The sequence below is a fragment of the Pan paniscus genome, chromosome 6 (assembly GCF_029289425.2).
Source record: "Pan paniscus chromosome 6, NHGRI_mPanPan1-v2.0_pri, whole genome shotgun sequence".
Taxonomy (NCBI): domain Eukaryota; kingdom Metazoa; phylum Chordata; class Mammalia; order Primates; family Hominidae; genus Pan; species Pan paniscus.
In genome coordinates, this window is record NC_073255.2 from 12,080,409 (window position 1) to 12,106,465 (window position 26,057).

Genomic DNA, 26,057 nt, shown 5'->3' on the forward strand with positions numbered 1-26,057 from the left:
GATGTCGCGGAAAGGTGGAGGGATGTCGCGGAAAGGTGGAGGGATGTTGCGGAAAGGTGGAGGGGGAGGAGGCTGAGCAACAACTGTATACAAGTTGGGGAGGAGTAGAGAATGGACGTAAGCATGTAAGGCAGAGAAGTCTGGACCCATGAGCCAAGGAAAGAGCAATAACCTGGACATCAGGATAGCTGCACTTCTCTTCTAACATGGACCTATCAGTTTATCTTTCTGGCCTTAGTTTTCTCATCTGAAAAATGAGACATCTGTATTAGAATCACTACATGTGCTTTATGTTTCACAATTCTTTTGGATATATTGATGCTATGTCCTGAGAAACTACACTACAGCTGAACCTAAGCAAATTAAAGGAAAAATAACAATAACTAATGTATATTATTATTTGTCTCAGGCATTCTAAGTAACTTGCCAATAGGTGGAGGGACCAAGATGCCAGCCCGGGCAGTCTGATTTCAGAGCCCATACTTTTTAACAACCATGCTGTAGAGTACTAAAGAACCGCTTGGATAGGGCATTTAAAGGAAGCAGGGTAGCTTTCCTATTCTGGAACTTGGTCTTGTAGATAATGGTTAACGCCAGTAAAGCCTAAACCTTACCCTCACCTCATGACTATTGTGGGGTTGCCTCAACAGGTGGCAGTCTCCTCCCCCTATTCCAAAGACAACTTCCTTATTCAGAGCCCAGCGAAAGGGGAGATAGGTTTTGTTACGCCTCTAAGAAGCTCTTCCGGCCATTGCCCCACAGAACCGAAGTGCTGACAGAACCAAAGACGAAATGTGCCTATAGAAAGCTTTCTGGTATCATTATCTCGGTTTTCAGCTCTTCCTGGTTCTCACATGATGACCCAGCACCCGTATGCATACTTCATCTTATTACTTCCTTTCATTAAGCCCAGAGAGATACTGAGTAAAGAGAGTATGGGGAGAGAACACAAAAACAAATGAACGGGTTAAGAGCAGGCTACAGGCCACAAGAGTCCTGCAGGGTTAGAGCCTGTACCTCAGACAAAGGTCCTTCAAGCATCCCCTTTCTCGCTCCCTATTGTTACCCTGCTTTCGTCCCGCTCAAGGTCTTGAAGCCAGTGCATAACCTCACAGCAGGATCAGAAAGGTGGAGGGTAGCAGACACAAGCCGCAAGGGGGATACAACAAAATCTACTGCTCGTGCAAGATCCGACTTCCCAGATCCCTTCGCATTAGGGCGGAGCGTGCACCCGGCAGCCAATCCCCGCTTCCTCACGTCGCCGTATCCCCGCCCACCGCCCCTCCCGCTCCGCCCTTCCCGCTCCGCCCTTCCCTGGGGCTGGTGCGGCGGCGGAGACGTCAGCGCCAGGAGACTCCGGGTGGCGGCTGCGCCATAGGCGGGCCACGGCCTGGACGCGCTGCGGGGAGGGGCGGAGCGAGCGGGCGGGAGCGCGCGCTGGGCCCGCCTTGGCCGCTGCCGCTGTGCTGCCGCTGCCGGGGAATAATCTGGGCGGCAGCGGGCGGCCTCGGCTAGCGGCCACGAGCCACTTTTGCGGCTGCCCAGAGAAGCAAAGGTCACCAGTCCCAAGTCGTCCCCCTCTCCGCCCCCCAGGAGGGGCGAGAGGGAGCCGCAGCTGATGTCAGGTATGGCCGGCGGAGGCGCCCTCAGGCTACGGGTCCAAGGTCTCGTCTCCCCTCGCCCTCCCCCCTCTGCGGGTTGGTGGGGAAGCGTGGAGGATGGAACCAAACCCCGGGCGCGGCGGAACAGGTGTCTCGGGGTCAAAGTCGGGCTGGGGTCGTCCGGGCTCCTGAGGAAGGCGCGAGGACTTCCCGCTCCCGGAGCCTTAGCGATCTGCCACAGCGTTCGGCTGCGTACCCGGCCTCAATTTTGTGGACATGTACCCTCCTCTTCGTCGTGGGTCCTTCCCTTGTGCCCGCTCGCGCCCCTCTTCTGCTCGCGCGCTGCCTGGCGGCGCGGCGGGGCGCGCAGTGCGCCCGGGCCGGACCACTTAGCGGTCCTGCCCCGCCGGGCCCTCCCAGTCCTTCCTCCCGGGCCCTCCCCGCCCCGCCGCAGACCTGTGGGTCCCGCCGGACTGGGCGCCCAGGTGTTGGGCACCTTCGCCGGGGAGCCACTCGGCTGCCGCGCCGCCAGAGCGCCCAGCGAGCGGGCTCCTTCCAGAAGTGCCTGGAGCTTGCTTGGGTCTAGCTTGGATCATCAGGTTTGTCTGTAGCTGATTTATTTCTTTAAGTTTCCCTGCCGCAGAGTGAAGCAGATACGTGTGTGTTGGGGCATTCGAGGCATGGAAGAGGAAGAAAGGCATTAATTTTTTTTTTTTTTTGCTTCTGCACCCCATTTTCCCCCAACAAATTGTGATGGGATTAGTAGGTGTTGACAAGTTGTCCATTTGCTTTGAATTTTGCTCTTAAAAGATGACCATAGTTTAGCGCTGTGGATTTATTCTTTCCTAGCCCTTACCGTCTCCCCACCCCCCACCACCCCGCATTTAAAGCAAACAACAATATCAGCAACAAAAAACCCACACATCCTGGAAAAATTCTCAAGATTTCTAACCTAGTTCTCTATATCCATTGTACATATTACTGTATTTCCTTTTAACGCTTTTTTAAGATAGAAAACTATTGTGCTAACCATGGATTGATTTCATTATGAATTTAAAAGTTAAAATTTAGAACCATAATGAATCAATGAATAATTGGCCAATGTGTAAGGGAGAGAAATATGTTAACTTACTAAAAGTTGGGCATAGAACATAGCTCTGCCAGGAAAAAGTGCGCATAATTTCAAGTTGCTTGATTCTGGTGTGAGTTTGGGAAGTTGGAATCCGAGTTTTTAGAAGGTGTTTAGATGACAGCTTTTCACCCTCTTAGGTAAATGGCAGTTGAGCTTAATGCCCATGATGCTGTATGTTCTAAATATTGTATATAGTAAACTATACTTTCTACCAGTCTTTACATATAGATGTACAGTTTAAGTGAATATAAAGTTTCAAGTTAGCAAACAGTTAACTCTTCACCTTATGGTAAGTGAAACAATGACTTAGTAAGGAAAGTATGACATTTAAAATTCTTCATAAAGAGAATAATTTTTCAGTATTAGTGGAGAACTACTAAATGCCTCTCAAATTTGCCTGGAATGTGTTTTTTTTTTTTTTTGTATCTTCCTACTTAGGATTAAGCATTTTAGAAATATTTTGTGTTTCCTATTTAAAGTTTTTCATAATTATGCTTTTTAAGACTAGACTACGTTGAGTAAATTCAATATCCAGTTATTCTTAAAATTGTATCACAAATTTATTTCAGGGTACATATAATGAGTTCTTGTTTACCTAATAGAAATATGAAAAAGTATGTCACTAGGCACATGCTACTATTTGTGTATTGATTTGTGCTAAAATTAAAATTGCATTATGCAGTTTAACATTATAAGCCATGGTAATTTAGAGTCTTTGTGTGGTAAAATCATTGATTGGAATTTTTGTGACATTGCAGCTATAAATAAACCTTAAGTAGAAAATGGAAAGCTTGATGCTGAAATTAAATTCAGATAGGCTTAAAAGTTTAAGCTTCCCAATACAACCATCTTTTCTTTTAGAAGATTTCTTAAGATTTGATTAAAGACGCTGATGTACAAACTATAGCAAGGCAGAAAGAAAGGTATGACAAAAATCTTTTTACTTCAAATTCAGTGGGATTAAGTCATTCTTTTAAAAGCAGAAAGGTGGGGAGCGGGAAGGAGACTTGTTCCATAAAATGAGAAGTTAGCCTTTTATCTTAAAATCTGGTTAGAGAGGAACTCCAATGTGTACTTAAATTATTTTGCAGCTAATTCAAATGTCCAAGGGGAATATATATGCCAAAATCTGTAATATGTGAGAATAGGAAGAGAGAGAAAAAAAATATATAAAGAAACTGGTGTTTGTGATTTAGGGAAGCACATAAGAAGGTGGGGGAAACTGAAAGGAAAGTCTAAATAAATTATCTAGCACCTGTAGTATGTGCTGCCTTGCACATTGAAGGGGCGTGTTGGGGGCAATGAGAGGCAATATTAGGGAGATTGTGGAATGGGAAACCTGTATATTAAAGCACATTTAAACGGCTAGATGTTGGATAATAGGCAGAATTTGAAATTAAATACAGCTTGGCATAGTTATTTGCATTCTTGGTCATTGTATTTTCTAGGGCTGCGGTAACAAAATACGACAAACTGGGTGATTTAAAACAACAGAGTTATTGTCTCAGTTCTGGAGGCAAGATGTCTGAAATCAAGATGTAGGTATGGCCATGCTCTCTCAAGGTTCGAGGGGAGAATCTGTTCCATGCCTCTTAGCTTGTTGTGTTACTGCCAATCCTTAGCATTTTTTGGCTTGCAGCTATGTCACTCCAGTCTGTGACTCTGTTATCACAACATAATCCCTGTGTGGCTGTGTCTTCAGATGGTGTGCTCCACTTCTTGCAAGGATACTAGTCGTATTGGATTAAGATCCACCCTAATCACCTCATCTTAACTTGATTACATCTGCAGAGACCCTATTTTGAAATAAGGTCACGTGCAGAGGTACTGGAATTAGGACTTCAACCTATCTTTTGTGGGGACACAGTTTAACCTGTAACAGTTACACGGTTTATCTTTTACAGCGTTCAGTAAATGTTTAGCATTATAGACTGAATCAGAGGCTATAGTGGAAACAGGATGGGACACTTACATTTATTTACATATATCAGTGATGTCTTAATCTGTTTTCTGTTGCCTCTAGCAGAATATCTGAAACTGGATAATCTATAAAGAAAAGAAATTTATTCCTTACAGTTAGGAAGGCTGAAAAGTCCTGGTTCAGGGGGCCACATCTGGTGAGGGCATTGCTGGTAGGGACTCTGCAGAGTCCTGAGGGTAGCACAGGGCACCACATGGTGAGGGGGCCGAGCATGCTAGCCCAGAACTCTTTCCTTTCTTGTAAAGCTACCAGTTCCTTTCCCATGATAACCCATTCATGAGGGCTGAACCCTTAGTACCCAGTCACCATTTAAAGACTGCAGCTCTCACTACTGCCACAGTGGTGATTAAGGTTCAACATGAGTTTTGGAGGAGACAAACATTCAGACCACAGCAAGTGCTTACTATGTGCCAGGTCCTGGAGATAAAACAGTGGATAGGCAAAAATCTCTGTCCTCATGGAGCTTACATTCTGAAACACGGGTTCTAAAAATGTGGTCCCTGGATCTGCAGCATCATCATCACCTGGGAAGTTGTTAGAAATTGAAATTTTCAGGCTCCATCCCAGAACTCTTTATTTAACTAGCCTTCCAAATGATTCTGATGGAGACTCAGGTTTCAGAACCACTGATCAAGATGGAAAAGAGACAGTAAACAAGATGAATAAGTAAAATAATATTTGATATTAATAGGTGCTGTGGGTAAGCATAGGGTGGCCAGTGAAGACTCCTGAAAAGTAAAGACCTAAAGGAGTTGAAGAGTGAGCCATATGAGCACCTGGGTGCGTGTTCTTAGCAGAGAACAGTTAAGTGTGAAGACCCTGGCACGTTTGAGGAATGACAAGCAGTTAGTATTAGGTTCAATCTATGAAATTGCTGCTGTTTGTTCATTTTTGACCTACAAAAACACCAAATACTGGGGAGAAGAGATCAGAAAGAAAGGGGTGGAGTAGGATGCAGATTGTGGGTAGATCCTTGTAAGGTTTTGGCTCTCTGAGATTAGGAAGATGGGAGGGTTTTGAGCAAATGAGTGATGTGATCTGATTTCAGTTTTAAAAGGATCATCATGGCTATTGGTAAAAATGGGCCAAAGAAGGAAAGGCTAAAGGAAGGGGAAAGTTGGTTAGAATGTTGTTGCAGTAGTTAAAAGACAGAGAGGTTGCTCAGACCAGGGTGATAGCAGTGGAGAAGTCAGAAGAGGTACAAGACTAAAAACGCACCGTAAATGGTTTGAAAAGTAAGTTTTTTTCATCCCACTCCAGTTACCCAGTTGTCCTCCTCAAAGGCAATTAGTGTTAAAAGTAGTCTTATCTCTATTCTTCCTGAGATTTTTTTTTTTTTTTTTTTTTTGAGACGGAGTCTCACTCTGTCGCCCAGGCTGGAGTGCAGTGGCGCGATCTCAGCTCACTGCAAGCTCTGCCTCCTGGGTTCACGCCATTCTCCTGCCTCAGCCTCCCCAGTAGCTGGGACTACAGGCGCCTGCCACCATGCCCAGCTAATTTCTTTCTTTTTTTTTGTATTTTTAGTAGAGACGGGAGATCTTTTATGTAAATGTGAGAAACAGTTTTAACAAATTAGTGGAGAGGTTGTTACCTGGAAACATTTAGCAGTGTCTACAGACATTTTTCTTTGTCACAACTAGGGGGAATACTACTGGCATCTAGTGAGTAAAGGCCAGGGATGCTACTAAACATCCTACAGAGGACCGGACAGCTTCCACCACAGAGAGTTATCCAGCTCTTAATGTCAGTAGCGCCAAGGTTAAGAAACCTTAGTTTAATGGGATTTACAGAGGTTGGTGGGAAGCAAGTGTTGTAGTCAGAGAAGAAAGTAGGAAGAGGAGCTGACCATATTGGGAACCTTTCAGAAACTGTAGATAGTTCAGGATTGCTGAAGCAGACATAAATTATAAGGCACAGAATAGCAAAAGACGAGGCTGGAAACCTGGACAGGCTCTAGATCATAGCCTTTATTTATATATCATGTTAATAAAAAATGTTTAGTTTTTGTCTTGTAGGCAGTGGAGTTCCGTGAAAGGATTCATGGGGTGACATGGTCAGCTTTTCATTTTAGAGAGCTCATTCTGGTGACAGGGGGTATGAGTTAAAGAGGGATAGCACTTGAGTCAGAGAGGTTAGATATTGTAATAGCCTGGGGGGAGAGAGGAGAGTCTGAAATAGGATAAATACTACAAATGGAGAGGAGACAATGGATTAGAATAATATTTAGGAAGTAATGTTGGCAAGACTTGGTAATTGGATTTGGGGTGAAGATAAGGGAAGCATTAAGAATATCTCTGTACTTTGTAGTTTAGATAATCCTATGGCTCTGAGTGAAATAGGAACCCATTGGTGAATAATTTAGGTAATTACCAGTAATTAAGGTAAAATGAGCAGAGGAAAGTAATGAGTCACTTTGGAGGTGTTGAATTAGAGATGCCTATGGTCCAGGTGGAAGTATTTAGCAGGCATTTGTGTATGTGAATCTGAAACTTGGAGAAGTCTGAAAGGATCAGGAGATCATTTTGTTTGACAAGTGTGGAGAAATTAGTGGACTTTAATTTTTATCATATTATTTCACTCTGTAGATAAAAATTGCCTCCCTTTATTTAATTTTTATCAGAAAAGTAATGTGTGTACCCGATGCAAAATTAAAACATCGAAAGGTTATAAAATAAAAAAAATTTGTCCTTCCTTGCTCATGCCACCCAGTGCTAGTTCCCAGAGATAGCTCTTGTTAAATATCATATGTATATATATCTTAACAGATTTTAAAATATATACAGAAACATTTAAAAAGCCAAGTGAAATCATACTAGAAAATATTTCGGTACATTGTCTTAAAAAATAAACCTTTTATCTTATACAGTTGTTAAAATGAATGACATTGTGTTATGGATAAAATAAGTGAAGGGGTAAATTAAAGTGCAGACTAACCGATAAGCATGATCTCTGATGTAAATTAAAAGCTGAACATACATATGTGATGATATAGGCATTACCCAACGATACGAAAGCAGTTACTTTTGGGGAGAGATAGTGGTAGAGATGGTAAAGAAAATTTACTCTTTTCTGTCTATGATTTTCTTTCATTTGTTTAGGTTTGTTCCTTTTGTTTTCTTTACATTTTCTGATGTTTAAAAAAATACCCAGTATACCTTATTAACAATAAAAAGTAACCTTTGTCAAAAGCACAAAGATTTTCCTTATCAGCACATGTAGATCATTGTTTTTAACAGCTACTACTATTCTATGCTATGGCTCTATCTTTTTTTTTAAAAACTGGTTCCTCATCAACAGACAGATGTCTTATGGTTATGGCTGTCGAGCATCTTGGCTGACTTCTATGATTATGTCTGTAAAATAAGTTTCTGATCATGAAGTGATATATCAAGGCATAATTAGTTAAAAATTTAAAAAGATGTTGTGAAATGCCCTTCCAAAAGACAGTAAAAGTATGTATTATGAGAAAGAATACAGGACTACCAGTTTTCTTATATCTGTGTCAATAACAGCTGTTAATAAACTTTAAAAGTTTTGCCAATATGTTAGGTTAAAAATAATATCTCTTCATTTGATTTACCTTTGTGAGTGAAATTTGAACATCGTTGACCATTTTTTACTGTGAATCTTTTATTTTCTTTATCTGTTTTTGTATTTGGTTAACTATCTTTTTTATTATTTATGATACTTTTTGGTTCTTTTTGCTGTACATTAAAAAAAAATATAAAGAAATATGCCCTTTAACCAGCGACTTCATTGCCAGAAATTTATCCAATGAATAAACTCATAGTTTTTTAATAGTCACAGCTTCTGAGTGTGGGAGAGATCTCAATTCGTAATATCAAAATGCAAAAATATATTTTCTTCCAGTTTTGTTTTAATTCCATTTTCTAAAATACTGAAATCTTAGAAACATTTGAAATTGTTACTAGAAAGTAAGGATCCAGCTGGTTTTGTTTTTTTTCCCCAAAAGATTAATTAATTCAATACCATTTCTTTAATAAGCCACCTTTTTCTTGATTTGAAATGCTGTTTATTATGTATTAAATTTCCACATGAATTTTTGTTTTTCATAGACTCTTTATTTCAACCTGATGAAGTCCCTTTATAAGATTCATCTGGTAAAGAGCACCAGGGACACATCTGTAGGCTGACAAAGGTTAATTAGCTTGCTGCAGTGAAGGAGACTTGCACAGCAGAGGAAATGTCAGCATTTCTAAAGAAGGAACCAGGGTTATTATAGGATTTTGGAGAATGGTGGAGTTTGGACAAAGTTTAAATGCAACAATATTTGATAAGCTTAAAGCACGGCAAGACTGTGTGTCAAGGGTTAATAAACATCAGGCCTGGGCTGAGAAGCTGACTCAGGATTCTGATTCCCTGGAGACTACAAAATCGCGATACAGGTGGAATGTTGTGTCTGGAAACCCCTTATCTGAAGCTCTGAGTTGCAAAGTGAGGTTGCTTCTGTTTCATAATGATCTACCATCAGTGCAAGAGTGGGATGTTCCATTCTCACTTTATAAAATTTCAAATAACATAGTTTCTGACAGTCTGATGTAGAGAACAGTTTCTCAGCACATTGTCTTTAGTATTAACAAATGCATTTTTTTAAACAGACTGAGAGTTTGTTCAGCATAAATACCAAATTGTTTTCATTACCTTTTTTAAGGTAATATATGTAGTAAACTTTGTCTCTTCCCCTTCCCCAGTTCCCCTTTCAAGAGTTTTCCAGTGATACTCACGTATTTTTCCAGATAACATTTAGAATAATTTTTGCCACATTAATTTTTTAAAATCTTTTTTATAACTTAAAATTGATCGGATCAGATTAGTACACCCCTTCCCACAATGCCCCTTTCCAGAATTTCCCAGTTACACCCACATGTTTATTGGTCCAAAGTTTTAGAATACTTTTTGCCAAGTTATATAATTTTTAAAAATCTTCCTGTGTTTTAGCTGGGATTACTTTACATACAGGTTAATTCAGAGGAAATCAACATCATTATCATTGATACCTTTTTTTTTTTCAAACTTTTTAAAATTTTGGTAAAATACATACAAAGTTTACCATCATAGTCATTTTTAAGTTTATAGATCAGTGGTATTAACTACATTTATATTGTTGTGCAGCCATCACCGCTGTTTATCTCCAGAACTCTTTATTTTGTAAAACTGAAGCTCTATATCCGTTTAAACGATAGCTCTCCATTCTCATCTTTCCACAGGCCCTGGAAACCAAAAGCCTACTCTGTCTCTGATTTTTCACTACTTTAAAGTACTTCATGTAAGTGGAATTGTGCATTATTTGCCCTTTTGTGATTGGCTTATTTCATTTAGCAAAATGTCCTCAAGATTCATTCATTTTGTAGCATATATCAGAATTTCCTTACTTTTCAAGACTGAATACTATTCCATTGTATGTAAATACATTTTGCTTGTTCATTCATCCTCAGTGAACACTTGGTTTGCTTCACATTTTAGCTCTTGTGAATACTGCTGCAATGACCATGAGTGTACAAATACTTTCTTGAAACCCTGCTCTCCTTGGGTATATATCCAGAAGTGGAATTGATGGATCATATGGTAATTCTATTTTTAATTTTTTGAGGAATTTTCATACTGTTTTCCATAGCAGAAATAACATTTTACTTTCATACCAATAGTATACAAGGGTTCCAGTTTCTCCACATTCTCTTCAACACTTACAATTTTCTGAATTTTGATGGTAACCATTGTTATGGGTATAAGGTAGCATCTCATTGTAGTCTTGATTTGTTTTGCTAATGATTAGAGATGTTGAGTATCTTTTCATCTGTTTATTGGCCATTTGTGTATCTTAGGAGAAATGTGTATTTGAGTCTTTTGCACATTGTTGAATCAGGTTGATTTTTTTTGTTTGTTTGAGTTTTAGGAATTTTCTATATATTTTGGATACTAATCTCTTATCAGATAATACGATTTGCCTATATTTTCACCCATTCTGTGGCTTGCCTTTTACTGTTGATAGGGTCTTCTGGTGCACAAATTTAAAAATTTTTCATCAAATCTAATTTGCCAATATTTTCTTTCAGTGACTCTGCCTTTGTTGTCACATCCAAGAAATCATTGCCAAATATAAGGTCATGAAGCTCTTTTGTTCAATGTTCTAAGAATTTTATAGTTTTAGGTCTTATATATTTAGGTCTTTGATCCATTTTGAGTTATTTTTTCTTCTTTTTTTTTTATTTCAATAGGCTTTTGGGGAACAGGTGGTGTTGGGTTACATGGATATGTTTTTTGGTAATGATTTTTGAGATTTGGGTGCACCCCTCACCCAAGCAGTGTACACAGTACCCAATGTGTAGTCATTTATCCCTCACCCCCTCCCACCCTTTACTTCAAGTTCCCAAAGTCCATTGTATCATTCTATGCCTTTGCATCCTCATAGCTTAGTTCCCATTTATGAGTGACAACTTACAATGTTTGGTTTTCCATTCCTGAGTTACTTTACTTAGAATAATGGTCTCCACCTCCATCCAGGTTGCTGTGAATGCCATTATTTCATTATTTTTTATGGCTGAGTAGTATTCCATGGTGTGTGTGTGTGTATATTATACATACCACATTTTCTTTATCCACTTGTTGATTGATGGGCATTTGGGTTGATTCCATATTTTTGCAGTTACAAATTGTGTTGCTATAAATGTGTGTTCAAGTGTCTTTTTCGTATAATGACTTCTTTTTTTCTGGGTAGATACCCAGTAGTGGGATTGCTGGGTCAAATGTTAGATCTACTTTTGGTTCCTTAAGGAATCTCCACGCCATTTTCCATAGTGGTTATACTAGTTTACATTCCCAGCAGCAGTGTAAAAGTTTTCCCTTTTTACCACATTGATGCCAACATCTATTATTTTTTGATTTTTTGATTATGGCCATTCTTGCAGGAGTAAGGTGGTATTGCATTGTGGTTTTGATTTGCATTTCCCTGATAATTAGGTGTGTTGAACATGTTTTCATATGTTTGTTGAACATTTGTATATCTTCTTTTGGGAATTGTCTATTCATGTCCTTAGCCCACTTTTTGATGGGATTGTTTGTTTTTTTTCTTGCTGATTTGTTTGGTTTTTTTGTAGATTCTGGATATTAGACCTTTGTCAGATGCATAGTTTACCAAGATTTTCTCCACTCTGTGGGTTGTCTGTTTACTGATTATTTCCTTTGCTGTGCAGAATCTTTTTAGTTTAATTAAGTCCCATCTATTTGTCTTTGTTTTTGTTGAATTTGTTTTTGGGTGCGTGGTCAGGAAGTCTTTGCCTAAGCCAATGTCTAGAAGGGTTTTTCTGATGATATCTTCTGAGACTTTTATGGTTTCAGGTCTTAAAAGATTTAAGTCTTTGATCTAATCTTGAGTTCATCTTTGTGTAAGGTGAGAGATGAGGATCCAGTTTCATTCTTCTACGTGTGGCTTGCCAGTTACCCCAGTACCATTTGTTGAATAGGGTGTCCTTTCCCCACTTTACGTTTGTGTTTGCTTTGTCAAAGATCAGTTGGCTGTTAAGTATTTGGCTTTATTTCTGGGTTCTGTATTCTGTTTCATTGGTCTATGTGCCTATTTTTATACCAGTACCATGCTGTTTCGGTAACTATAGCCTTTTAGTTTAGTTTGAAGTTGGGTAATGTGATACATCCAGATTTGTGGGTTTTGGGGGGTTGTTTTTGTTTTTGCTGAGTCTTGATTTGGCTATGTGTGTTCTTTTTTGGTTTCATATGAATTTTAGGATTGTTCTCCCTAGCTCTGCAAAGAATGATGGTGACATTTTGATAGGAATTACATTGAATCCGTAGATTGCTTTTGGCAGTATGATCATTTTCACAATATTGATTCTACCCATCCATGAGCATGGAATGTGTTTCCATTTGTTTGTGTCATTTTCAATTTCTTTCAGCAGTGTTTTGTAGTTTTTCTTGTAGATGTCTTTCACTTCCTTAGGTATATTCCTAAGTATTTTATTTTTTTTTGCAGACATAGTAAAAGAGTTTCAGTTCTTGATTTGATTTGCAGCTTGGTTGCTGTTAGTGTATAGCAATGCCACCGATTTGTGTACATTAATTTTGTATCCTGAAACTTTACTGAATTCATTTTCCAGTTTTAGGAGCTTTTTGGATGAATCTTTAGGGTTTTCTTGGTGTACGATCATACCATCAGCAAACAGCAACAGTTTGACTTCCTCTTTACTGATTTGATGCCCTTTATTTCCTTCTCTTGTCTGATCCCTCTGGCTAAGACTTCCAGTACTATGTTGAATAGAAGTAGTGAGACTGGGCATCCCTGTCTTGTTCCAGATCTCAGGGGAAATGCTTTCAACCTTTCCCCATTCAGTATAATGTTAGCTGTAGGTTTGTCATAGATGGCTTTTATTACCTTAAGGCATCTCCTTTCTATGCCAGTTTTGCTGAGTGTTTTAATTATAAAGGGACACTGGATTTTGCCAAATGCCTTTTCTGTGTCTATTGAGATGATTATGTGATTTTTGTTTTTAATTGTTTATGTGGTACATCACGTTTATTGACTTGTGTATGTTAAACCATCCCCGCACGCCTGGCATGAAACCCACTTGATAATGGTGTGTTATCTTTCTGATATGCTGTTGGATTCGGTTAGCTAGTATTTTGTTGAGGATTTTTGCATCTATGTTCATCAGGGATATTGGCCTGTAGTTTTCTTTTTTTTGTTGTTATATTATTTACTGGTTTTAGTATTAGGGTGATACTGGCTTCATAGAATGAATTAGGGAGGGTTTCCTCTTTCTCTGTATTGTGGGATAGTGTCAATAGGATTGGTATCAGTTCTTCTTTGAATATTGGATAGAATTTAGCTGTGAATCCATCTGATTCTGGACTTCTTGTTTGTTGGCAGTTTTAATTACCATTTCAGTCTTGCTGCTTGCTGTTGGTCTGTTCAGAGTTTCTATTTCTTCCTGGTTTAATCTAGGAGGGTTGTATGTTTTCAGGAATTCACCCATCTCCTCTCAATTTTCTAGTTTGTGCGCATAAAGGGGTTCATAGTAGCCTTGAATGATCTTTTGTATTTCTGTGGTATCAATCTAATATCTCCATTTCATTTCTAATTGAGCTTATTTGGATCTTCTTTGCTTGGTTAATCTAACTAATGGTCAATTTTGTTTATCTTTTCAAGGAACCAGCTTTCTGTTTCATTTATCTTTTGTGTTTTTTGTTTGTTTCTTTCTTTGTCTCAATTTCATTTAGTTCTGTTCTGATCTTTGTTGTTTCTTCTTCTGGATTTGGGTTTGGTTTGTTCTTGTTTCTCTGGTTCCTTAAGGTGTAACCTTAGATTGTCTGTTTATGCTCTTTCAGACTTTTTGATATAGGCATTCATTGCTGTGAACTTTGCGTTTAGCACCACTTTTGCTTTATCCCAGAGGTTTTGATAGGTTGTGTCAGTTTTATCATTCAGTTCAAAGGATTTTTAAATTTCCACCTTGATTTCATTGTTGACTGAATGATCATTCAGGAGTAGATTATTTAATTTCCATGTATTTACATGGTTTTGAGGGTTCCTTTTGGAGTTGATTTCCAATTTTATTCCACTATAGTGTGAGAGAGTACTTGCTATAATTTTGATTTTCTTAAATTTGTTGAGACTTGTTTTGTGTCCTGTCGTGGTCTGTTTTGGAGAAGGATCCATGTGCTGATGAATAGAATGTATATTCTGTAGTTGTTGGTAAAATGTTCTGTAAATGTCTGTTAAGTCAATTTGTTCTGGGGTATAGTTTAAGTGCATTGTATCTCTATTGATTTTCTGTCCTGATGACTTGTCTAGTGCCGTCAGTGGAGTATTAAAGTCCCCCACTATTACTGTGTTGCTGTTTATCTTATTTCTAAAGTCTAGCAGTAATTGTTTTATAAATTAGGGAACTCCAATGTTAGGTGCATATATATTTAGGATTGTGATATTTTCCTGTTGGACAAGGCCTTTTGTCATGATATAATGTCTCTCTTTGTCTTTTTTAACTTGTTGCTTTCAAGTCTGTTTCGTCTGAAACAAAAATAGCTACTTCTGCTTGCTTTCTGTGTCCACTGGCTTGGAATATCTTTTGTTGTTGTTGTTGTTGTTTTTGTAATTTAATTTTATTTTTTATTATACTTCAAAGTTCTAGGGTACATGTGCACAACGTGCACGTTTGTTACATATGTATACATGTGTCATGTTGGTGTGCTGCACCTGTTAACTCATCATACATTAGGTATATCTCCTAATGCTATCCCTCCCCCCTCCCCCAATCCCATGACAGGCCCCAGTGTGTGATGTTCCCCACCCTGTGTCCACGTGTTCTCATTGTTCAATTCCCACCTATGAGTGAGAACATACGGTGTTTGGTTTTCTGTCCTTGCGATGGTTTGCTCAGAATGATGGTTTCCAGCTTCTTCCATGTCCCTACAGAGGACATGAACTCATCCTGTTTTATGGCTATATAGTATTCCATGGTGTGTATGTACCACATTTTCTTACTCCAGTCTATCATTGATGGACATTTGGGTTGGTTCCAAGTCTTTGCTATAGTGAATAGTGCCACAGTAAACATACATGTGCATGTGTCTTTATAGCAGCATGATTTGTAATCCTTTGGGTATATGCCCAGTAATGGGATGGCTGGGACAAATGGTATTTCTAGTTCTAGATCCTTGAGGAATTGCCACACTGTCTTCCACAATGGTTGAACTAGTTTACAATCCCACCAACAGTGTAAAAGCGTTCCTGTTTCTCCACATCCTCTCCAGCACCTGTTGTTTCTTGACTTTTTAATGATCGCCATTCCAACTGGTGTGAAATGGTATCTTATTGTGGTTTTGATTTGCATTTCTCTGATGGCCAGTGATGATGAGCATTTTTTCATGTGTTTTTTGGCTGCATAAATGTCTTCTTTTGAGAAGTATCTGTTCATATCCTTTTCCCACTTTTTGATGGGGTTGTTTGATTTTTTCTTGTAAATTTGGATATTAGCCCTTTATCAGATGGGTAGATTGTAAAAATTTTCTCCCATTGTGTAGGTTGCCCGTTCACTCTGATGGTAGTTTCTTTTGCTGTGCAGAAGCTTTTTAGTTTAATTAGATCCCATTTGTCTATTTTGGCTTTTGTGCCATTGCTTTTGGTGTTTTAGTCATGAAGTCCTTGCCCATGCCTATGGCCTGAATGGTATTGCCTAGGTTTTCTTCTAGGGTTTTTCTGGTTTTAGGTCTAACATTTAAGTCTTTAATGCATCTTGAATTAATTTTTGTATAAGGTATAAGGAAGGGATCCAGTTTCAGCTTTCTACATATGGCTAGCCAGTTTTCCCAGCACCATTTATTAAATAGGGAATCCTTTCCCCATTTCTTGTTTTTGTCAGGTTTGTCAAAGATCAGAAGGTTGTACACGTGTGGTTTTATTACTGAGGGCTCTATTCTGTTCCATTGGTCTATATCTCTGTTTTGATACCAGTACCATGCTGTTTTGGTTACTGTAGCCTTGTAGTATAGTTTGAAGTCAGGTAGCATGATGCCTCCAGCTTTGTTCTTTTGGCTTAGGATTGTCTTGGCAATGCGGGCTCTTTTTTGGTTCCATATGAACTTTAAAGTAGCTTTTTCCAATTCTGTGAAGAAAGTCATTGGTAGCTTGATGGGGATGGCATTGAATCTATAAATTACCTTGGGCAGTATGGCCATTTTCATGATATTGATTCTTCCTATCCATGAGCATGGAATGTTCTTCCATTTGTTTGTAATTTGTAATTGTTTGTATTTTGTTGTAAAATAAAAGAATTTTGTTGAGCAGTGGTTTGTAGTTCTCCTTGAAGAGGTCCTTCACATCCCTTGTAAGTTGGATTCCTAGGTATTTTATTCTCTTTCAAGCAGTCATGAATGGGAGTTCACTCATGATTTGGCTCTCTGTCTGTTATTGGTGTATAGGAATGCTTGTGATTTTTGCACATTGATTTTGTATCCTGAGACTTTGCTGAAGTTGCTTATCAGCTTAAGGAGATATTGGGCTGAGACTATGGGGTTTTCTAAATACACAATCATGTCACTTGCAAACAGGGACAATTTGACTTCCTCTTTTCCTAATTGAATACTCTTTGTTTCTTTCTCTTGCCTGATTGCCCTGGCCAGAACTTCCAACACTATGTTGAATAGGAGGGTGAGGGAGGGCATCCCTGTCTTGTGCCAGTTTTCAAAGGGAATGCTTCCAGTTTTTGCCCATTCAGTATGATATTGGCTGTGGGTTTGTCATAAATAGCTTATTATTTTAAGATATGTCCCATCAATATCTAATTTATTGAGAGTTTTTAGCATGAAGGGCTGTTGAATTTTGTCGAAGGCCTTTTCTGCATCTATTGAGATAATCATGTGGTTTTTGTCTTTGGTTCTGTTTATATGATGGATTACGTTTATTGATTTGCGTATGTTGAACCAGGCTTGCATCCCAGGGATGAAGCCAACTTGATTGTGGTGGATAAGCTTTTTGATGTGCTGCTGGATTCAGTTTGGCAGTATTTTATTGAGGATTTTCACATCCATGTTCATCAGGGATATTGGTCTAAAATTCTCTTTTTTTTATTGTGTCTCTGCTAGGCTTTGGTATCAGGATGATGCTGGCCTCATAAAATGAGTTAGGGAGGATTCCCTCTTTTTCTGTTGATTGGAATAGTTTCAGAAGGAATGGTACCAGCTCCTCTTTGTACCTCTGGTAGAATTCGGCTGTGAATCCATCTGGTCCTGGACTTTTTTTGGTTCATAGGTTATTAATTATTGCCTCAATTTCAGAACCTGTTATTGGTCTGTTCAGGGATCCACCTTCTTCCTGCTTTAGTCTTGGGAGGGTGTATGTGTCCAGGAATTTATCCATTTCTTCTAGATTTTCTAGTTTATTTGCATCGAGGTGTTTATAGTATTCTCTGATGGTAGTTTGTATTTCTGTGGGATTGGTGGTGATATGCCCTTTATCATTTTTTATTGCATCTATTTGATTCTTCTCTCTTTTCTTCTCTATTAGTCATGCTAGCAGTCTATCCATTTTGTTGATCTTTTCAAAAAACCAGCTCCTGGATTCACTGATTTTTTTTGAAGGGTGTTTTGTGTCTCTATCTCCTTCAGTTCTGCTCTGACCTTAGTTATTTCTTGCCTTCTGCTAGCTTCTGAATGTGTGTGCTCTTGCTTCTCTGGTTCTTTTAATTGTGATGTCAGGGTGTCAATTTTAGATCTTTCCTGCTTTCTCTTGTGGGCATTTAGTGCTATAAATTTCCCTCTATACACTGCTTTAAATGTGTCCCAGAGATTCTGGTATGTTGTGTCTTTGTTCTCATTGGTTTCAAAGAACATCTTTTATTTCTGCCTTCATTTTGTTATGTACCTGATAGTCATTCAGGGGCAGGTTGTTTCCATGTAGGTGAGCGGTTTTGAGTGAGTTTCTTAATCCTGAGTTCTAGTTTGATCGCACTGTGGTCTGAGAGATAGTTTGTTATAATTTCTGTTTTTTTACATTTGCTGAGGAGTGCTTTACTTCCAACTATGTGGTAAGTTTTGGAATAGGTGTGATGTGGTGCTGAGAAGAATGTATATTCTGTTGATTTGGGATGGAGAGTTCTGTAGATGTCTATTAGATCTGCTTGGTGCAGAGCTGAGTTCAATTCCTGGATATCCTTGTTAACTTTCTGTCTCGTTGATCTGTCTAATGTTGACAGTGGGGTGTTAAAGTCTCCCATTATTATTGTGTGGGAGTCGAACTCTCTTTGTTGGTCCCTAAGGACTTGCTTTGTGAATCTGGGTGCTCTTGTATTGGATGCATATATATTTAGAATAGTTAGCTCTTTTTGTTGAATTGATCCCTTTACCATTATGTAATGGCCTTCTTTGTCTCTTTTGATCTTTGTTGGTTTAAAGTCTGTTTTATCAGAGACTAGGATTGCAACCCTTGCTTTTTTTTGTTTTCCATTTGCTTGTTAGATCTTCCTCCATCCCTTTATTTTGAGCTTGTGTGTGTCTCTGCACGTGAGATGGGTCTCCTGAATACAGCACACTGATGGGTCTTGACTCTTTATCCAGTTTGCCAGTTTGTGTCTTTTAATTGGAGCATTTAGCCCATTTACATTTAAAGTTAATACTGTTATGTGTGTATTTGATCCTGTCATTATGATGTTAGCTGGTTATTTTGCTCATTAGTTGATGCAGTTTCTTCCTAGCATCGATGGTCTTTACAATTTGTCATGTTTTTGCAGTGGCTGGTACGGATTGTTCCTTTCCATGTTTAGTGCTGCCTTCAGGAGCTCTTGTAAGGCAGGCCTGGTGTTGACAAAATCTCTCAGCATTTGCTTGTGTGTAAAGGATTTTATTTCTCCTTCACTTATGAAGCTTAGTTTGGCTGGATATGAAATTCTGGGTTAGAAATTCTTTTCTTTAAGAATGTTGTATATTGGCTTTCACTCTCTTCTGGCTTGTAGAGTTTCTGCAGAGAGATCTGCTGTTAGTCTGATGGGCTTCCCTTTGTGAGTAACCTGACCTTTCAGTCTGACAATTATGTGTCTTGGGGTTGCTCTTCTCGAAGAGTATCTTTGTGGCATTCTCTGTATTACCAGAATTTGAATGTTGGCCTGCCTTGCTAGATTGGGGGAGTTCTCCTGGATTATATCCTGAAGAGTGTTTTCCAGCTTGGTTCCATTCTCCCTGTCACTTTCAGGTACACCAGTAAGACGTAGATTTGGTCTTTTCACATGGTCCCATATTTCTTGGAGGCTTTGTTCGTTTCTTTTTACTCTTCTTTCTCTAAACTTCTCTTCTCTCTTCATTTCATTCATTTGATCTTCAATCACTGATACTCTTTCTTGCACCTGATCAATTCGGCTACTGAAGCTTGTGCGTGCATCACGTAGTTCTTGTGCCATGGTTTTCAGCTCCATCAAGTCATTTAAGGACTTCCCTATGCTGTTTATTCTAGTCAGCCATTCATCTAATCTTTTTTCAAGGTTTTTAGCTTCTTTGCGATGGGTTCGAGCATCCTCCTTTAGCTCGGAGAATTTGTTATTACCGATTGTCTGAAGCCTTCTTCTCTCAACTCGTCAAAGTCATTCTCCGTCCAGCTTTGTTCTGTTGCTGGCGAGGAGCTGCGTTCCTTTGGAGGAGAAGAGGCGCTCTGATTTTTAGATTTTTCAGCTTTTCTGCTCTGGTTTCTCCCCATCTTTGTGGTTTTATCTACCTTTGGTCTTTGATGATGGTGACGTACAGAATGGGATTTTGGTGTGGATGTCCTTTCTGTTTGTTGGTTTTCCTTCTAACAGTCAGGACCCTCAGCCGCAGGTCTGTTGGAGTTTGCTGGAGGTCCACTCCAGACCGTGTTAGCCTGGTTATCACCAGCGGAGGCTGCAGAACAGCGAATGTTGCAGAACAGAGATGTTGCTACCCGATCCTTCCTCTGGAAGCTTCGTCTCAGAGGGGCACCCAGCTGTATGAGGTGTCAGTCGGCCCCTACTGGGAGGTGTCTCCCAGTTAGGCTACTGGGAGGTCAGGGCCCCACTTGAGGAGGCAGTCTATCTGTTCTCAGATCTCAAACTCTGTGCTGGGAAAACCACTGCTCTTATGAAAGCTGTCAGACCTGGATGTTTAAGTCTGCAGAAGTTTCTGCTGCCTTTTGATCATACAGGTGACCAGGGAAGTGGGGGAAAGCCGGCAGTAACAGGCCTCACCCAGCTCCCACAAAGCCTGAAAGGTCAGTGCCACTCCCAAGGTGCCCCTTCCAGCAGCACTGAGTTAATTTCCAGGCAGCTGCTGAGCAGTATTGAGAAGCTGCCCCAGGCTATACGCCCTCCCCCTCCCCCGAGGAAGTAAGCAGGGCTTTCAGGTTTCACGCTTCCCTACCTGCCATGGTTTCTTTGCTGCTTTCTGCACTGCCTGTTTGCCTCCTCCCCCGATTCTGTCCAGGAAACTTCATGTTTGAAATTGTTACACAGTTCAGCTGGAAGTTTCCTTCTCCTTGGGGTCTTTCCCCAATTTCACTGGCAGCTCTCCCCAAGGGCCTCTGTGAGACAAAGTCAGGAATGGCTTCCCTGGTGACAGAGAGTGCCCACAGGGCTCTTCTGCTTCTTCCTTTATCCCTATATTTCTCACAGCTCTCTAAATTAATCTCAGCTCCAGGTGAGGTCACATACTTCTCTCGTGAATTGGCCCTTTGGGATCCCCAGTGAGAATGTGTGTTCAGAGGCAGACATTCCCTTTCACACATTGGGCACTCACAGTATTTTGGCTGTCTCAGGGGACCAGCAGCTGTAAACTGCTTCCTTTGAAAGGTCTATGGATTCTCTCGGCTTTCCTGGTATGTTCCCGTGGTAGTAGTTCTTGGAGTAAAAGTTCACGGTGTGAGTCTCCACACACTACTCCGTGTGTCTGAGTGGGAGCTCCAAGTTAGTTATGCGCCCTGTCTGCCATTATTTTCCCATTTTGAGTTAGTTTTCATATATTGTGTTATGTAAAAGTCCAACTTCATTCTTTTGCATGTGGATATCCAGTTTTCCCAGCAACATTTGTTAAAAACCTGTCCTTTTCCCATTGAATGGTCTTGGCTCCCTTCCCAAAAATCCTTTGACCATAAAGTGAGATGCCTTTTTTTCCTCTGAATTCTTTATTTCATTGTTCTGTATGTCTGTTTTCATGCCAGTACTGCACTATTTTTATTAACGTAGCTTTGTAGTAAGTCTTGAAATCAGTAAGTATGAGTTTTCTAGCTTTGTACCTCTTTTTCAAAACTGTTTTGGCTATTCAGGGTCCCTTAATATTCCATATGAATTTTAGAATGGATTTTTCTCTTTCTGCAGAAAGCATTGTTGGGATTTCAGTAGGAACTGCATTGAATCTGTAGGTCACTTTGGATAGTATTGACATCTTAACAATATTAAGTTTTCTAATTGATGAACATGTAATGTCTTTCTAATTATTTATGTATTCTTTAATTTCTTAAAGCAGTGTTTTGTAGTTTTTGTTGTACAGATCTTTCACTGTCTTGGTTAATTCCTAAGGTTTCTTTTTTATGCTGTTGTAAATGGAATTATTACTTCAAGAAGTGTTCTAGTTAGTGCGTAAAAATGTAACTCATTTTTGTGTTGACTTTGTATCTGCTTCTTTGCTAAATTAATTTATTAGTTCTAACAGGTTTTTTTTTTTTTTTGGAATCTTTAGGGTTCCCTGCATATAAGATCATATCTGTAAGAAGATAATTTTACTTTTTCTTTCCAGTTTGGTTGTCTTTTGTTTCTTTTTCTTTCCTAATTGCTCTGGGTAGAACTTCCAGTACTGTGTTGAATAGAAGTGATGAAATCAGGAATTCTTGCCTTGTTGTGGATCTTAGAGGAAAAGCTTTGAGTCCTTTACCATTGTGTCTGATGTTCACTGTGGGTTTCTCGTGAGTGTTTATATCATGAAAGGATATTGAATTTTGTCAGATACTTTTTCTGCATCAATTGAGAGGACCATGTAGGGTTTTTTTTTCCTCCTTAATTCTGTTAATGAGGTGTATTGCCTTGATTGATTTCCATATGTACAACTATCCTTGCATTCCAGGATAAATCCCACTTGGTCATGATGTATATAATCTTTTAATATGCTGCTGAATTCAGTTTGCTGGTATTTTGTTGAGAATTTTTACATCACTGTTAATAATGGATATTGGTTCGTAGTATTTTTTTTTCTCTTTTTAGGTTGCTCTCATTTCTATTTCTAAAAATAATTTTAATTGACACAGTCATTGTACATATTTATGGAGTACATAGTGATGTTACAGTACATATAATGTATCAGGGTAATTAGCATATCCATGATCTCAAACACTTCTTTGTGTTAAGAACATTCAGTATCCTCCTCCTAGCTGTTTGAAACTATATTATTATTGTTAATTATAGTCATCCTACCGTACTATAGAATACAATAACTTATTTCTCCAACTATTATCATTAGCTGTAATTTTGCATCCTTTAACACATCTCTCCCTATGCCTCCCTTCCCCTTCTTGGTTTCTACTATCCTTTGTTGGTTTGTGGTTTTCTTGGGTGTCTTTGTCTGGCTTTGGTATCAGGGTAATGCTGGCCTCACAGAATAAGTCAGGAAGTGTTCCCTCCTCTTCTGTTTTTTTTTTTGTTTGTTTTTTTGTTTTTGTTTTTGGAAAAGTTTGAGAAGGCTTGGTTTTAGTTCTCTTTCAAATGTTGAGCAGAATTCACCAGTGAAGCCATCATGTCCAGGGCTTTTCTTTGTTGGGAGGTTTTTGATTACTTATTCAATCTCCATACTGATATAGGATTTTCAGATTTTCTGTTTGTTATTCTGTTTCAGTAAGTTTTGTGTTTCTAACAGTTTTTCCTCATCTAGGTTATGCAGTTGTTGACATTCAGTTGTTCATAGTATCCTCTTATCATCCTTTGTATTTCTGTGAAACTATTAGCAATGCCCTACTTTCATTTCGATTTCAGTAATTTGAGTCTTTTCTTTTTTTCTTAGTCTAGCTAGAGATTTATCAGTTTTGTTCCTTTTTGAAGAACGAACTTTTAGTTTCATTGATTTTTCCATGTTGCTTTCCTGTTTTCCATTTTGTTTATCTCTGTTCTTTATTGTTTTATTTCTTCTGCTAGCTTTGGGTTTAGTTTGTTCTTTTTCTAGTTTTTAAAGTTGTAAAAATAGGTTCTTGAATTGAGAACTTTCTTTTTATTTCGTGTGTTAATAACTATAAATGTCTTCCTTAGCACTGCTTTATCTGTGTCCCATAAATTTTCTTATGTTGTGTTTTTCGTTTGTCTCTAAGTATTTTCTAATTACTCTTGTGATTGATTCTTCGCCCCATTGGTTGTTTGATTTCCACGCATTTGTGAATTTTCCATTTTCCTTCTTTTATTGATTTCTAACTTCATTGTATTGTGCTCAGAGAAGATACTTTGTATGCTATCTGTCTTTTAAAATCTATTAACACTTTATTTGTGGCCTAACATGGTGTATCCTGGGAAATATCCCCTGTGTACTTGAGAACAATATGTATTTGGTTATTGTTAGGCAGAATGTTCAGTCTATGTCTGTTAGACCAAGTTGGTTTATTGTGTTGTTCAAGTTCTCCATTCTGTGTGGTTCTGTTAATTATTGAGAGTGGGGTACTGAAGTCTCCCAACTATTATCATAGAACTATTTCTCCTTTCATTTTTTTCACCTTTGGTTCGTTTGTCTCAGTGGTCTGTTATTAGGTATGTAAGTGTTTATATAGCTGACCCCTGAACAACACAGAGGTTAGGGATGCTATCCCCCCCACGGAAATCTGCATGTAACTTTTGACTTTTCTAAAGTTTACTAATAGACTACCACTGGAAGTCTTACTGATAATGTAAGCAGTTGATTAACACATTTTATATATGTATTATTTACTGTGTTCTTATGATAAACTACAGAAAATAAGGTATTAAGAAAATTATAAAGGAGAGAATTTATTTACAGTTCATTAAGTGGAAGTAGATAATCATGAATGCCTTCATTCTTGTCGTCTTCACATTGGGTTGAGGAAAAGGAAGGATTGGTCTTGATGTCTTCTGGGTGGCAGAGGTAGAAGAAGATGCACATATAGATGGACCTATACTGTTCAGACCCATGTTGCTCAAGGGTCGACTATAATTGTTATATCTTTTGCTGTATTGAATCTTTTATTAATATATAATGTCCTTCTTGTCTTTTGTAACCTTTTTTCATTTAAAGTCAATTTTGTCTGATATTAGTATGGCACTTCTGTTCTCTTTGTTCTTGTATGAATGGAATATCTTTTTTTCATGCCTTCACTTTCACCCTGTTTGTGTCTTTGGGCCTAAAGTGAGTCTTTAGTAGACAGCATGTAGTTGGATGATGTTTATCAATTCTGCAAATCTCTGCCTTTTGATTAGAGTTTAACCATTTACATTTAAAATCATAAGGAGGAACTTCTGTCGTTTTGCCATTTTTTTCTATGTGCTTTATAGCTATTTTGTCCTTCATTTCCTGCATTACTGTCTCATTTCTTTTTGTGTGTATTCTATAAGCTATTTTCTTTGGTTACTGTGATGATTACACTTAATATTTAAAAATTACAATATTTATACCAGCTTAATTTCAGTAACATAAAAAAATTATGCTTCTTTACAATTCCATCCCCACCACTTGTTGATGTTGCAGAATTATATCTTTATACATTGTGTGTCAAAAAATATAAACTAATTTTTTAATGTGTTAGTCTCAAGTTATGTAAAAAACAAAATGTGGAGCTCCAAAGTTACAATAATACTAGAATTTATAATTGCCTATGTATTTACTGTCACTGCAATTTTTATTTTTTCATATAGCTACAAGTTATTATCTAGTATTCTTTTGTTTCAACCTGGAGAATTTTGCTCTACAGAAGAGGTCTTTTGGTAATAAACTCTCTCAGCTTTTTACTTGAGAATGTTTTATTTAAGAATGTCTTGAGAGGCTGAGGCAGGTGAATCACCTGAAGTCGGGAGTCAAGACCAGCCTGACCAACATGGAGAAACCCTGTCTCTGCTAAAAATACAAAAAAATTAGCTGGGTATGGTGGCATACTGCTGTAATCCCAGCTACTCGGGAGGCTGAGGCAGGAGAATCGCTTGAAACCAGGAGGCGGAGGTTGCAGTGAGCCACGATCGCGCCATTGCACTCCAGCCTGGGCAACAAGAGCAAAACTCCGTCTCAAAAAAAAAAAAAGAGAGAATGTCTCAGCTTTTGTTTTAAAGGACAGTTTTTGTGGATGTGGGATTCATGGTTGGCATTTTTTTTTTGTTTTATTATCTTAATTATATTGGCCTATGCCTTCTGTCCTCCAAAGTGTCTGATGAGAAATCTGATAATTTTATTGAGGACTGCTTATGTGTGATTAGTTACTTCTTTCAGCTTTCAGGATTTTCTCTTTGCCTTTTAGTGGTTTCATTATAATATATTTTGCTGTGAGTCTCCTTGAAGTCATTCTACTTGGAGTCTTTTTCAGCTTCTTAGATGTTTATATTCATGCCTTTTATTAAAATTGGGATTTTCAACCATTGTTTCTTCAAACATTTTTTCTCTCTCCATTACTTGGGACTATGACAGTGTTTATGTAGGCCTAGTTGATGGTGTCACAAGTCCCTTAGGACCTTCACATTTCTTTAGCCTTTTTTCTTTGTTTTCCTAAGACTCAATAATTTCAATTGTTCTCTCTTCAAGTTCACTGATTCTTTTTTTCTTCCTGTCCAGATCTGCCTTTCAGTCTCTCTAGTGGATTTTTAATTTCATTTATTGTACTTTTCAGCTTCAGAATTTTTTGTGTATA

General features: G+C 38.6%; 1 protein-coding gene across 11 annotated transcripts in view; it reads left to right on the plus strand.

The window, feature by feature from the left end:
• The window catches only part of C1GALT1 (core 1 synthase, glycoprotein-N-acetylgalactosamine 3-beta-galactosyltransferase 1), a 120,729-nt gene that overhangs the window by 23,997 nt on the left and 70,675 nt on the right, over positions 1–26,057 (plus strand). For 5 of the 11 annotated variants that reach the window (XR_004672351.3, XR_004672352.3, XM_034963681.3 and 2 more), the window contains exon 1: positions 1,396–1,625. The exons of 1 other annotated variant lie outside the window; for it this stretch is intronic. Coding sequence is in view for 3 of the 10 variants with exons in the window: in XM_034963681.3 (XP_034819572.2) it covers positions 1,619–1,625 (7 nt within the window). In the remaining 7 variants the exon portion in view is untranslated. Of the gene's footprint in view, positions 1–1,292; positions 1,626–1,652; positions 2,201–9,942; positions 10,002–10,198; positions 10,301–26,057 lie in introns of those variants that run through there. 5 more of the 11 variants (XM_034963683.3, XM_034963684.3, XM_055115701.2 and 2 more) reach the window with 5 other exon arrangements.